The sequence below is a fragment of the Rattus norvegicus genome, chromosome 9, assembly GCF_036323735.1.
Source record: "Rattus norvegicus strain BN/NHsdMcwi chromosome 9, GRCr8, whole genome shotgun sequence".
In the NCBI taxonomy this organism is placed as follows: Eukaryota; Metazoa; Chordata; class Mammalia; order Rodentia; family Muridae; genus Rattus; species Rattus norvegicus.
Genome location: NC_086027.1, coordinates 69,097,836 through 69,111,939, shown reverse-complemented (window position 1 = coordinate 69,111,939; position 14,104 = coordinate 69,097,836). Strand labels below are relative to the sequence as shown.

The following is a 14,104-nucleotide window of genomic DNA, read 5'->3' as shown; positions in this document are numbered from 1 at the left end:
TTTTCTTTTATCATAGACACCTTAATGGATTAGACTTTCAAAAAAGAATATAAACAAGTTTTTGCTTGATAAAGTAAAAATGTAAACAAATCAATTTCACACTAATTATTTGGAAGTCAAAAATCAAAATATTCATTACCTGAAATAAACAGTTAATATTTCAAAAGAAACTGAGACTAAGAAATCAAAAATAAACTGAGGAAACACTTCACTGAGTACTTACTGAGCATCTTAATCTGCAGAGCTATGAACTGGCTTTCCCACCGCCTGGACCTCCCCTGCTTAGGTAAAGCTGAGTGATCAGAATTGAGCAACTTAAAATAGTTCTCCAAAATGGTACTGGTTTCCACCTGACGCTGGTCAGAGCTGCTAGTAAGAAGGATATGCACCACTTGTGTGAGGCATTTCAGAGTCAGCTCTCTCTTTCTACCCACTTCCTCAGGATCTCCTTCTTCCCATGAATCACAATCAGACAAAACTCGCATAAGAACTTCCATGGTCGCTGGAGAAATAGCTTGCAAAGCATTCTTCTGAAACATTAAAAACAATAAAAGATAAAATTAAGCCTAAAGGAGGCTTTATATATTTACAAGAAAGTGAGTACGCCTATGCATAACTTCTTTTAAATAAATTAACATAGTTATTAAATGATAGCAGATATGCAAATATTACCCATAGCTAAGTCTTACTTTGCTCTCTACTAATCTGAAATTTGCTTTCCATCCTTTGAAACTAAAAGTAACCATGTTAAGAAAATTCTGTTCAAAAAAACAGAGGATGAAGATCATGAAAAGGATATTGTTTTAAAAAAAATGAGAATGACTGACTGATTCTACGAACATTTCTGAAACTCCTTATATTGAGCAAGTGGTTGCTGTTGAAATATAATGAGGCCAGGCCTGATAGTACCTGCTATTTTAGAAGGTTAAAGCAAGTGGACCAATAAGTTCGAATCTTTTGTGGGCTACAAAGTGAGTTCAAGGCTAGTATAAGCCAATTTAGCGAGACCCTGTCTCAAAATTCAATTGTGGAAAAAAAAAAAAGGGTTGGGAACGGGTGTATACAGTGCAATGTCTAACACATGTGAAGCCCTAGGTTCGGTGTACAGTAATGCAGGAGAAAAACAAAATGTAATTAATAAAAAATAATTGTTCAATAGTCTGTGGGTAACTTAGTCTCATTATTACCAATAATAAGCAATAAATAGTATTATGGAAGAAAATTACTGATGTCACACTCAGTATTCAATCTCCCCTTAAAATCTTGACTCGAATACTGATGTTCTCCTGGCTACATGGCTACCAAGAATAAAGATCATACTACCTACTAAACCTGCTGATAAGAAGGCCTAGGAAGTGAATTTTATCATCTAGACATGTCTGCCCTTTTGCAGTCACAATGCCTGGGTTTGGTAAAGGAGACACAGGACTGAGCAGATGCAGTGGTACACATCTCTAATCCCAGCTGAGGCACACAAATCTCTGTGGTTTCAAGGCTGGTCGGATCTACAACTGAGTTCCAAGCCAGTTTCTCAGTATCTCCTTCATGACCCCAGTTTTGTGTTCCAAATGACAGCATTATGATCAAAACTCTAGCAGCTACTAACAAACTGACACTCAGAAGGAATCGATAGGACCTGCAGAGCCTAGATCCACCATGCTACCTCCAAGCTGTTTACTGCCTGGTTACTTTCTTTCTTCCCACTCAAGCTCAAGGAACTGAACTCAGGGCTGCCGCGTGCTACACGTACAGTCTCACCTACAACTCCACAACTGCAGGGTTTTTCCAAAGCAATTAAATTAAGCTTGGATAATTTCATTATTATAAGCAAATCAAAAATTGGATACAATTCTAACTCCCTTCATTTTTATAAGTATAGGTCACTTTGTTCATTGTTTTACCTTGATTATGTGTCCTTTAGTCCTGGTAACTATTCTGTAAATGTTACTGTTTCCATATTATAAACAAGTAAATCAAAAGACAAATAATTTTTCTGAGCTCGACCTCTGTGGGATGGACACAAGATTCAAACCTAGATCAACCCCAGTGTCCATACTCTTAACAAAACATGAAAGGTTCTCTTATGTGCAGTCACAGATCTAAAAGGCCAAACTGTGAATGGAAAATTCTAGCCCAGTGCTTTGGGAAGAGCAGTCATTAGATTTTTTCTTTATGATAGGATCATTCTTACGTCACCACGTTGACTAGCAAGTCAACTAGGATTGCCTCATCCTGACCTGAAACCTATCAAGCAGCCTTCTGACTTCAGTAAGTCTAGCTGATTTACTGATCACAAATGTTTTGAGTAGTTTTTGTACATAAAACAATAAATTGAGTCTCTGGTATCTTTTACTTTCATAGTAAGTATTCATTACAGAAGTATATTCAGTTCTAACAAGAATTATGTCTCTAGGTGCTCAAAGGTAAAAGAGACCCAAATAGGCTCTCCATCAGTCAATGACAATACTACTCTTATTTTTTCACATCTATCTGTCAATTCCTATACAAAATGGTGAAGAATTATGAAAAATGTGAGGTAATAATCCAAAAGAAGAAAATCAGCTAATACAGCAAAACGATGAGGCAGACATAAAGTAGAAGGTCTGCTGGTGGCGACACATGCCTTTAATCACAGCACTTTGAGAAGTGGAAGCAGGCAGACCTCTGTGCTTTTGAAGCTAGACTAGTCTACAAAACTAGTTCTAGAATAGCTAAGGCTATACAAAGAAACAAACAAAACAAAACAAAACATCAGAAAGTAAAATAAAGACAACTGTTCATCTTAGGAAGACTGCTACCTTCTATCAGGATCAAGAGAAGTTCACAAAACCAAATAGAGACACTGGATTCTAAAAGGGACAGACAGGATAAATAAATCAGAGAAGGAAATTTTAGCAACTATCTAAAAGTGATAGGTATGAATAATGAACGGGATGCGAGGACCATTAAATGAATAGTATGATATAGATACAAATAAAAACAGTAAAGATGGAGAGGGAATTTCAACAATAGGAAAGCCAATCTTGGACTGAATTTAGACACTAGAAATCACACTTGAATATACCTAGATACATGAATATACATTAGATACACTAATTAAAAGGAATCAGGCACAAAAGAACATGCCTACAATCTTAACCTTCACAAGAGGCAGGAGGATCCTATGTTCAAGGCCAGCATGGATTACAGAGTTAAATCCTATCTCAAAAATACAATCTTAGGGGGAAAAAAAGAAGGAATATATATAAATAATCAGTTTATGCATTTACTTGAGAATAAAACAGTAACTTTCAAGTATCCAAACAAAATAAACTGTAGCCCAGTATCTAGTGTCCCTACTTGGGCTTCCTGGTTGATCATAAGGACTTCTCATCACCTGCTGGAAGACAAAGAACAACTTACTGTTGCTATGCAACTAAAAGTTCTTACTGGCATAAAAAAGAAGCTGTGTGAGAGCTATCAAATGCAGAAATATCTAAATTATCAACTCCAAGATGCCTTACTGAACATGGACAAAATCAGTTCTAAATACCCAAAGTAATCAGGTAAAATGCACAGTATCAATGAAATTTTATATTTAAATGAAATTGAAGTGTTTCAAAAATATTGAATTCCAGATTTTGAAATAAAATTATAATTTAAACATATAATTTGCTATATGCACAAGAATGTTCCATGTGAAATAAAAGACTACTATTTCAAAACAGGAAGACAGAGAAAGAAAAGAATGAGAATCCAGGCATGGTGCCTGTGATGGTTAGTATATGCTTGGTCCAAGGAGTGGCACTGCTGGGAGTTATGGCCTTATTGGAGACTAAGTGTGTCACTGTGGTTGTGGGTTTTAAGACCCTTGTCCTAGCTTCCTGGAAGCCAGTCTTTGCTAACTGAAACAAGAGGTGGAACTCTCAGCTCCTCCAGCCCCAAGTCTGCATGGATGCTACCATGCTCCTGCCTTGGTGATAATGGACTGAACCTCTGAACCAGTAAGCTCTCCTCAATTAAATGTTGTCCTTACAAGAATTTGCTTGGTCATGGTTTCTGTTCACAGCAGTGAAACCCTAACTAAGACAGTGGCACACACCTTTAAACCCAGCAATTGAGATGTAGAGGCAGGTAGACCTCTGTGAGTTCCAGGCCAGCCTGGTCTACAAAGTCAGTACCAGGACAGTCAGGGGTACTACACAGAAAAACTCTGTCTCAAAAGAACAATAACAACAAAAGTTGAAAAAAGAAAAGAGAAAGTAAGGGGGAAAGGCAGGAATTCAAATAATCTATAAACGTGAATAAAAACATATGTCTTTATTTCCAGTAGTCTTTATTTGAAATTTAGTATTTCGTTCAAATTTAAATGCAAACAACAAAACACAGCAATGTAAGCAATACTTGTGATTCTGTTACCAATAAAAATTCTATATACTTTCCTATTATTATAACTATTATGACATAACAAGATCCTGCACAGCCTATCAAATGCTGGCTCTTCCTAGGTCATGTATGTTGTTCTTTCAAACTCCTAGGCTCAAGGAACCCTCCTGTCAGCTTCCTGCACAGATTTGACTACAGTTTTGTAGCACATGCCTTACTCACTGCTGTATCCCATCGTTTTACACATTATAAAAAGCCATAGTGGGGCTAGAGTATAGCTTAACAGCATGAGTATTTTGCCTATATCATGTATGAGGCCATAAATTCAATCTCAGGACCACACAAAAACACAATTAAGTGCCAGGTGCGGTGGCACACCCCTTTAATCCCAGCGTTCAGAAGGCAGAGGCAGGTAGATCTCACTGAGTTTGAGGTCAGTCTGGTCTACAAATCAAGAACCAGGACAGTCAGTAGTAACCCTGTTTCAAAACAAAACAAACTGCGCACACACGCACACACACACACACACACACACACTCACACACACACACACACATTACTATATCATAAACTTGTTTTCTTACCATTTCAGCAAATTTCAAAACAGGGAGACAGACACATATTTATGATATGTGTTTTACTTTAGACATTTAAGAAATTCTAATAAGGGACTTTACCAAACTCTAAAAGGGGTATGCACACAACGTGTGCCTCTCTCGTTTAAACTGCATGGTTTAAGAACATTCACAATGTTGGCAACTAGTCAGTACTCAGCTTACCAGAGACACAATTTTTAAGACACCAAGCACAGAAAAACTTGAAATTCAATTTTTTAAAAAATGAAATTAGTTGAGTTTGTTGGAACAGGCATAAATAGCTGTATAAATATATTTAGTAATTGCAAATAGGCAGCAGAGTGACTAAATTCATGACTCTGAAAATCAAACTGGCTACAATTTTATTTCTTTGTGCCTATAAGGCTGATTTCCTCTATACTTTAAAATAATAACTGGTAACTAAAATCCAAGAGAAATAAGAACTTAAATTACCAAATTGTCTAATCTATTCATCCAGTAATATTGTCAGTGTTAATGTAACATAGGATTTAACGAAGATTTTAAGAAGTTTAGTTTTGAACAAAATATAAATTTAAAAGTTATATGAGGCATTGAGTTATAAAAAGACACACACTACATTGAGTAAATCCATGGAGAGACTTCTGTGCTGTTAACGATAGGTGAACTTTCAACACTGTCCTCACCTGCCCACCGGCTACAATGGCTCCAAAGAGATGCAATAAGCAACACTTAAGACTTTCCTTGAGATGTTCACTTTCCTGAAAACATTCTGTGAATATAATACACAAATAAACAAATAAATAAGATTTCTATTTCAGAACACAATTCATGTCTAAGGAATGCTTGAAACTGACACATTAAGACCTATATGAGAAAAGGCTAAAGTCTGTTGAAAGGAAAGGCTGACAAACATCTGTCACGTTTCATTTAATTTCCGTAATAATCCATATAAGGACATCCTATACCATTATGAATGAGCTACTTTAAGTTATTATCTCATCTAAAGTAACATGGTTATTACTAAGTGGCAGAACGAGAACTTATCCCGGTCCTAAATTAAATTAAATTTTATTTGTTTTAGCAACTGACCCTTACTTTAGTGAATTACAAAATAGAAGAGCTAAATAAAAAGATTTACTAAATCAATTCCAAGGATCAATTTCTAAACTTATAGCACGTTTATGTGTTTTAGCATAATAAAATATTTTTGCTATTTTAAATGCTATATAAATACACAAGTCAAAGAAAAATTACGGCAGAAAAACAAAACAATTAGGAAACATTCCCCTTTGACCAGTTCCTCAATTTACCAACATTTCTCTACCTTAAAAAAAATATTTTTTAAAGAAAAAGACAGCTGTATAATATACAGTCTTTCTCAGGAATTCAGGGATCATTGGTTCCAGGACCCTCACCTTAGAATACAAAAGCCATAGATGTTCAAGCACCTAAGTAAAATGATGCAGAATTTGCTTGGAACCTATACCAATCCTCCAATACATGCTAAACCATCTCCAGATTACAGAGGCTATCTAAAATGATGTAAATAGTATGTAAGTAACTGGAACACTGCACTGTTTAGGAAGTGAAAACAAGAAAAAGTCTGGACATGTATAGATGTAATTTCTTTCCCACTACATGATTTCAAGCTACAGTTATGTGTATCTGCAAATGTGCAACTCATGGATATGAAAATCTGACTATCCTGAACACGCTTTTAGCTTTTTAATTTAATACATTATAGATATTACCATCATTTCACAGATAATCTACTTTATTCATCTTTATTACCAAAAAATAAAATAAAATCACATGATGAGCATTTCTTTAGCCAGTTTTCTGTGACCTATATCCCTGGTTTTCATTACCCAGTTCTCTACTGACGAACTGTTGTTCCCCACTGACTTGGGGAGGGGTGTTAAGTTCATGTGCATGAATGTGATTCTCCTTGACAATGCCCCTGAAACACTAGAATTACAGGCATGTGCTATGATGTAGGTCCTCATGTTTGCACAGCAAGTACTTTACTGACTGAGCCATCTGCCCAGTCCCTGTTTGTCCTTTCTTTTTACAACCCTGTAATAAATACTGTTTGCCTTTATTATATTCTTATACAATAGAATGACAAATATCCAACGTTATATACAAGACTGCCATGTACAGCTATAAAATGTTCTAACAGAAACTTGTAATTAAAAAGAAAATTAAGCCATTAACACTATGTTGGAGTAACTGCCATACACAAGCTTCCCTGTTTTAAACAGTACAAAATGGGCAAAATAGGTCCCAGAAATTAGTTAAAAAAAACTGTCATATACAGGAGAAGGCAAACATGTTGAACTCAAAGATCACTTCAGATTTGTTTTTAGAGATACTTTTAGAATTACTGCAGAGAATGAGAGGACCCCAAAAGACCAGTTCAGGGACCAGAAATAAATATAACTGAAATTTGCAAAATGGAATACTAGAATAGAGAAAATTATGCAAAGTGCTCTAAAAACATACGTAGTACTTGGTTTGTGTCTGAGTAACAACCCTCACAAGATAATATAAAATCCAAGAAGGCAAAAAAAAAAAAAAAAAAAAAACCCTACTGTGATGTAAGATGAGTGTTTCATTCAGCCACAGGGAAACCCAGGAAAAGAAATAGTAAAAAGTACCATATATTGTTTAATCTAAGGCTCACTAGGAAGGGCAGTGAGATAAGTCAGCAGGTAAAGTCAATTGCTACCAAGCCTGACGGCCTAAAATCAACCTTCAGGATCCACAGGTAGACCAACTATCTTCCTCTAATGTGCACATGTATGTAGGTATGTGCAACATATAAAACAGGGAATTTTTTTAAGGATTTTTTTTTATTTTCAAAGTATGCTAAGAATAGTTGTATTAATATCTGGCAAAACATACAGCAAATATTACTGCAGGTAGGGATGAACTGATACCAAAAAAACAAAAACAAAACAAACAAAAATATGTTTTCTAACAAAGTAGCAAAATAATCTGAAAACCTTTTTCACGAATATTGAACCAAAAGTGGGAAAAAAAAAATCTCTGTCCTATCCAAAGGCCATGAAAAAAAGTGATTTTGAAAGGTGCATACAAAAAGCTCCAAAGTTACCTACTTTTGATCATCCAAAGCATACATCCCTTCCCAAGACAACCTCACTGTCTTCAGAGATTTCCAGAACAAATAAGCACGGTCACTTTACCCCTACCAATATCCTCCAAATAAGTAAACCATTTACAACAAAAACAAAAACAATGTAATAAAGTTCTCTATTTCAAAGTCAAAGTCAATAAACATCTAATCAAACAGGTTTGGAAGACAATATATGATAATGAAACCGACAACTCAACACTTTGATGGGAGAGAAAAGGGCCTACTATGTTCCACTAGCTTCTATCTAGAAGGTTTCAGATATTGTCAACAAATTGGAATCATTTGAGATCTCAAATCATCTAACACAGCCTTTCAATTTCCTGGCTCACAGACTAAATGGAAGTCTCATGTCTGGGAGTCATACGACTGAGGGTACTGATCCAATCAAAGCCATTCAGGTCCTTCTTAAATCCTACCACTAGAAAACAGCTTAGGGCCTTTGGAAAACTAACAGGCTATTGTAGACTTTGGGTTTGTTTCTATGTATGGCCTTATGGATAAGCATCTAAATGAATCCCTAAAAGGAAGTGATGTGTTATCAAAAGATAAAAGAGAGGGGGATGTCCTATGGAGGTATGGTCAGGTATGGGGGAAGGGGGTGCCTAGGCGGGCCCATGCTGAGGCATCTTTTCCTCCTGAAGGACCATCGTGTAGCTACACGATGATATAGTATAGAATAGAGTTTACTCATGGCATGGGGAGAGGAGTCAAGAGGGTAGTAGAGGCAGAGAAAGGCAGAAGGGGGAGGGGTAAGAGAAGTAGAAAAATAGAGGCCAGCCATGAGCATGTGGAGAGAGGGGGAAGGGAAGAGCAGGAGCAAGAAGGCAAGAGAGAGAGAGGAGGGGGGCAAGCTGCCCCTTTTATAGTGAGTCAGGCATACTTGGCTGTTGCCAGGAAACTATGAGGCAGAGCATACCTGGCTCAGGTAACTGTGGGGTAGCTAAAGGCTAACAGGAAGCAACCAAGTTCTCCTTCATGGGAAGAACAAGAGAAGTCTTAATGATAAATTAAAAGCTTTCCTCAGGGGTTGGGGATTTAGCTCAGTGGTAGAGCGCTTGCCTAGGAAGCGCAAGGCCCTGGGTTCGATCCCCAGCTCCGGGGGAAAAAAAAAAAAAAAAAAAAAAGAACCAAAAAAAAAAAAAAAAAAAAAGCTTTCCTCAGGGCTTGGTCTTTGGGGGTTACCCCAACTTGGCAGACCTTTTAAACTGTTACCAAATAGCAGGGTGTAATCCTGGAGTTCTCAACTATGCCCTAAGTCAAGGCTATCCATCTGTTTGTAGGATATTTATCAAAATTGGCTCAGTTGCCCAAGGGTTGACAGAATATATCAGAATAGTAGCTGTAGCCTTCAATCCCAGCACTTAGGAGGCAGACACAGATAGATTCTGTGAGTTCAAGGCTAACCCAGTCTACTGAGCTCCAGGACAGCCAGAACTATGTAGAGAGACCCTAGTTCCAAAAATCAAACAAAAACAAAAACAAACAGAACAAAACAACAAAAATAATAGCTGTCACGCCTCTCTTAATAGAAAACACCTGTAAACTTACTTGAGCTCTCCACTGCCTCCTTTACAGCAAACAACCTCTGTATAAAACCCAAATCTCCCAGTGATTTATATATTCTTTTATGTTTCCAAACTTGTTTTCTTGGTAACTTTGAAATATCTTCTCAACAGTGTTCTACCTCAACAACTCTACTTCATTTTCTACCCCAGAGTATGGTTGACCTTAGTCAAAGTTCACAGATGTAATATGGTTCACTGACAGAAGTTCTGTGTGAGAAAGGAAGGAGAAACCGGCTGTGTTATTTTTCCCCTTACAGATATCACAGAAGCCTGATCTCTGCTGCCCAGAAATCAGCACAGCTGGTTACAAGAGCAGATTTAATTTGCAATGTCATTTAACCAGAACAAATAGACAACGAGGTATACTTACTTTCTTGGTAATGCATACACAGCATTTACCCAAATGCTAAAAAACTGTTTCATCCATTATGGATTTCAGATTCCAACTTCACTAGAGACAATACAGTGCTGGCTGAAATAGCAGCAGTCCATTAAAGGACTATCTAATAAGTCAGAAGGAAACCAACAGAGTAGATGCAGCACCTAAAAGGCAGGGGACTATCCCTTACTGGATCTTGGTGATCCTAGCCCAGGACAGATGGCCTTCCAACTCAACCTGAAAGGGTCACTAAAGTATCTGACACCCTCTTCCTGGAAAATAGTCCTCCATTTGGCTTCCCAAGAGCTCTTTGAATTATAATGTGCCCTCATTTGCTTTCCAAATCACTCAGTCTATACCCGAATCTCTGGGAATTTGCTATCTTCATGACAATTAGAGACCTTATTCTTCTAAAAAAAAAAAAAAAAAGTTGAACATTTTAATCAAACCATAAAGTTATTTTCAAAACATTATGCCCAGAGACTCAGCTTATCTGAAGGGCAAGATTACCAATAGCCCTCCTAAAACTTTAGATAGCTTTTGTCCTAACCCCTGCATCGGTGACTTACCAATGCCCTTTTCTAATGTAGATCAGTTCCTAGAAGAGAAGCCCAGTCTTCAATACAATTTGCCTCTAAGCCTAACACATTCCAACATGGTTATAAAGGAGGAGCAGCCTTAAGGTCCTGCCAAGGCTGGACCCCCCATTGTAGGGGAAAGTCAGGGCATGGAGGTGGGAAGGGGTAGGTGGTTGGGTGGGGGAACACCCTCATAGAAGCAGGGGGATGGGGATGGGGATGGGATAGGGGGTTTATGGACAAGAAACCAGAAAAGGGGATAACATTTGAAATGTAAATAAAAGGATATCCAATAAAAAAAAAAAATCACAGGCTACAGAGACTGCTTAAGGGTTATGGAGGCTGCCTATGGGGAAAACAGTGTTCATATGAATTTACATGGAGAAGCCTCAGAGCCAACAATTTACTGACTTCCTTCCTTTCTTATCTTCCTCCTCCTCCTCTTTTTTCTTTCTTTCTTTTTTTTCTTTTTTTTTTACATTTATTTACTTATCAGAAGGGAAAGGAGCACATGTTTGTTATGACACAAGTGTGAATGTCAGACGACCACTTAAGAAGGAGAATCATTCTTTGGAGAGGATGTGGCCACCAGTAAGATTCCCATGCTCCAGTGAATGACTTTGCTATCATGCACACAAGGCCAGTTTTTGTCTTTTTATACCAAAGATAAAAATTAGTTTTCTTGGGGCTGGAGAGATGGCTCAGTGATTAAAAACAATTGTTGCTCTTGCAGAGGACCTGGATTTGATTCCAAGTACCCACACTGTAGTTCATAATCATCTTTAATTTCATTTCCAAAAGATCTGATGTCCTCTTCTGACCTCCAACAGATACCAAGCACATATGCAGTGCATGTACATACATACATAAAGGTAAAACATTCACATAAAATAACTAGATCTAATTTTAAAAAACAAAATTCAAAAACAAAAATATACATATGGGTCCATATGCTCATGACGATAAAAATAAAAGTGAATATATAGACTTTTTCCCACCTGTGCTATTTCTGAACTTCTACAGTAGATACTTCTCTTCAAGGTATACTAAAGTAAACCTCCATACTACACCAATTATGCCAGAACTAGTTAGTTACCTTAAACCTGGTTGCTAGATAGGATTTCCCTGATGCTTCAGTAACTCAACTTGAAATCAAAATGGCAAGGAAAGAGTTTTCAAGTCCTAAGACAAGGACAGAAGTGCTGGGATACACTAGGCCTGACTTTCAATAAGCTAATGAAGTCATCAAGGAAAATTTTAAATCTAAGGTAAAGACATATGGGAAGAGCTTCCAGTTTCTGTCTGCACCCTTAATTGACCTTACTCCACAGCTCTCTGTACCCTGATCCTGCCAGGAGAGAGCCAGACTCCCAGGAGTGCTGACACACAGGCTTATAAGAGGGTCAAGCCACTGTTAGAGACAGCAAGACCAGCTAGCACCAGAGATAACAAGATGGAGAGAGGGACAAGTGCAAGAATCTAAGCAACAGAAACCAAAACCACTTGGCATCATCAGAACCCAGTTCTCCCACCATAGCAAGTCCTGGATACCCCAACACACCAGAAAAGCAAAATTCTGATTTAAAATCATATCTCATGATGATGTTAGAGGACTTTAAGAAGGACATAAATAACTCCCTTAAAGAAATACAAGACAGCACAGGTAAACAGGTAGAAGTTCTTAAAGAGGAAACACTTAAAGAATTGTAGGAAAACACAACTAAACAGGTGAAGGAATTGAACAAAACCACCCAGGATCTAAGAATGGAAATGGAAACCACAAAAAGAGACAACCTTGGAGATAGAAAACCTAGGAAAGAGATCAGGAGTCATAGGCGAGTAAGCACCACCAACAGAATACAAGAGATTTAAGAGAGAATCTCAGGGACAGAAGATGCCATAGAAATCATTGACACAACCATAAAAGAAAATGCAAAAAGATCCTAACCCTAAACATCCCGAAATTCAGGACTCAATGAGAAGACCAAACCTAAGGATAATAGGTACAGAAGAGAGCGAAGATTCCCAACTTAAAGGGCCAGTAAATATCTTCAACAAAATCACAGAGGAAAACTACCCTAACCTAAAGAAAGAGATACTCATAAACATACAAGAAGCCTTCAGAACACCAAATAGATTGGACCAGAAAGAAATTCCTCCCTTCACATAATGGTCAAAACGCCAAATGCACTAAACCAAGATTAATAAAGCAGTAAGGGAAAATGATCAAGTAACATAAAGGCAGACTTATCAGAATTATACCAGACTTCTCACCAGAGACTATGAAAGCCAGAAGATCCTGAGCAGATGTCATGCAGACCCTAAAAGAACACAAATGCCAGCCCAGGCTACTCTATCCAGCATAACTCTCAATTAACAGATGAAGAAACCAAGATATTCCATGACAAAACCAAATTTACACAGTATCTTTCTACAAATGCAGCCCTACAAAGGATAATAGATGCAAAACTCCAAGACAAGGAGTGAAACAATACTCTAGAAAAAGCAAGAAATTAATCTTTCAACTAACCCAAAAGAAGATAGCCACACAAACATAATTCTACCTCTAACAACAAAAAGGACAGGAAACAATAATCATTGGTCCCTAATTATCTCTCAACATCAATGGACTCAATTCCCCAATAAAAAGACATAGATTAACAAACTGAATACATAAAGAGGACCCAGCATGTTGCTGTATACAGGAAATGCACCTCAGTGACAAAGACAGGCACTACCTAAGAGTAAAAGGCTGGAAAAAAAAAGTCTCCAAGCAAATGGTCCCAAGAAACAAGCTGGAGTAGCCATTCTAATATCAAATAAAATTGACTTTCAACCAAAAGTTATCAAAAAAAGATAAGAGCACTTCATACTTGTCAAAGGAAAAATCCACCAAGATGAACTCTCAATTCTGAATATCTATGCTCCAAATGCGAGGGCACCCACATTCATAAAAGTTTACTAAAGCCCAAAGCACACATTGTACGTCACACAATAATAGTGGGTGACTTCAACACCCCACTCTCATCAGTGGACAGACCATGGAAACAGAAACTAAAGACAGACACCATTAAACTAACCAAAGTTGTGAACCAAATGGATTTAACAGATATCTATAGAATATTTTATCCTAAAACAAAAGAATATACCTTCTTCTCAGCACCTCATGGTACCTTGTCCAAAATTGACCATATAATCTGTCACAAAACAGGCCTCAACAGATACAAAAAGATAGAAATAATCCCATGCATCCTATCAGATCATCACAGACTAAGGCTGTTCTTCAATAACAAAAAAATAAACAAAAAAAACAAAACAAAACAAAATGACAGAAAGCCCACATGCATATGGAAGCTGAACAATGCTCTACTCAATGAAAACTTGGTCAAGGAAGAAATAAATAAAGAAATTAAATATTTCTTAGAATTTAATGAAAATGAAGTCACAACATACCCAAACTTATGGGACACAATGAAAAC

The 14,104-nt window shown here is 37.2% G+C and overlaps 1 protein-coding gene across 8 annotated transcripts in view; it reads right to left on the bottom strand.

Moving 5' to 3' along the window:
* Nucleotides 1–14,104, bottom strand: part of Nbeal1 (neurobeachin-like 1) — a 168,607-nt gene that overhangs the window by 125,993 nt on the left and 28,510 nt on the right. For all 8 annotated transcript variants that reach the window (XR_010055002.1, XM_039084849.2, XM_039084852.2 and 5 more), the window contains 2 exons: nucleotides 5,627–5,712; nucleotides 224–530 (listed from right to left, as the gene is read on the bottom strand). Coding sequence is in view for 7 of the 8 variants with exons in the window: in XM_039084849.2 (XP_038940777.1) it covers nucleotides 224–530; nucleotides 5,627–5,712 (393 nt within the window). In the remaining variant the exon portion in view is untranslated. The remainder of the gene's footprint in view (nucleotides 1–223; nucleotides 531–5,626; nucleotides 5,713–14,104) is intronic.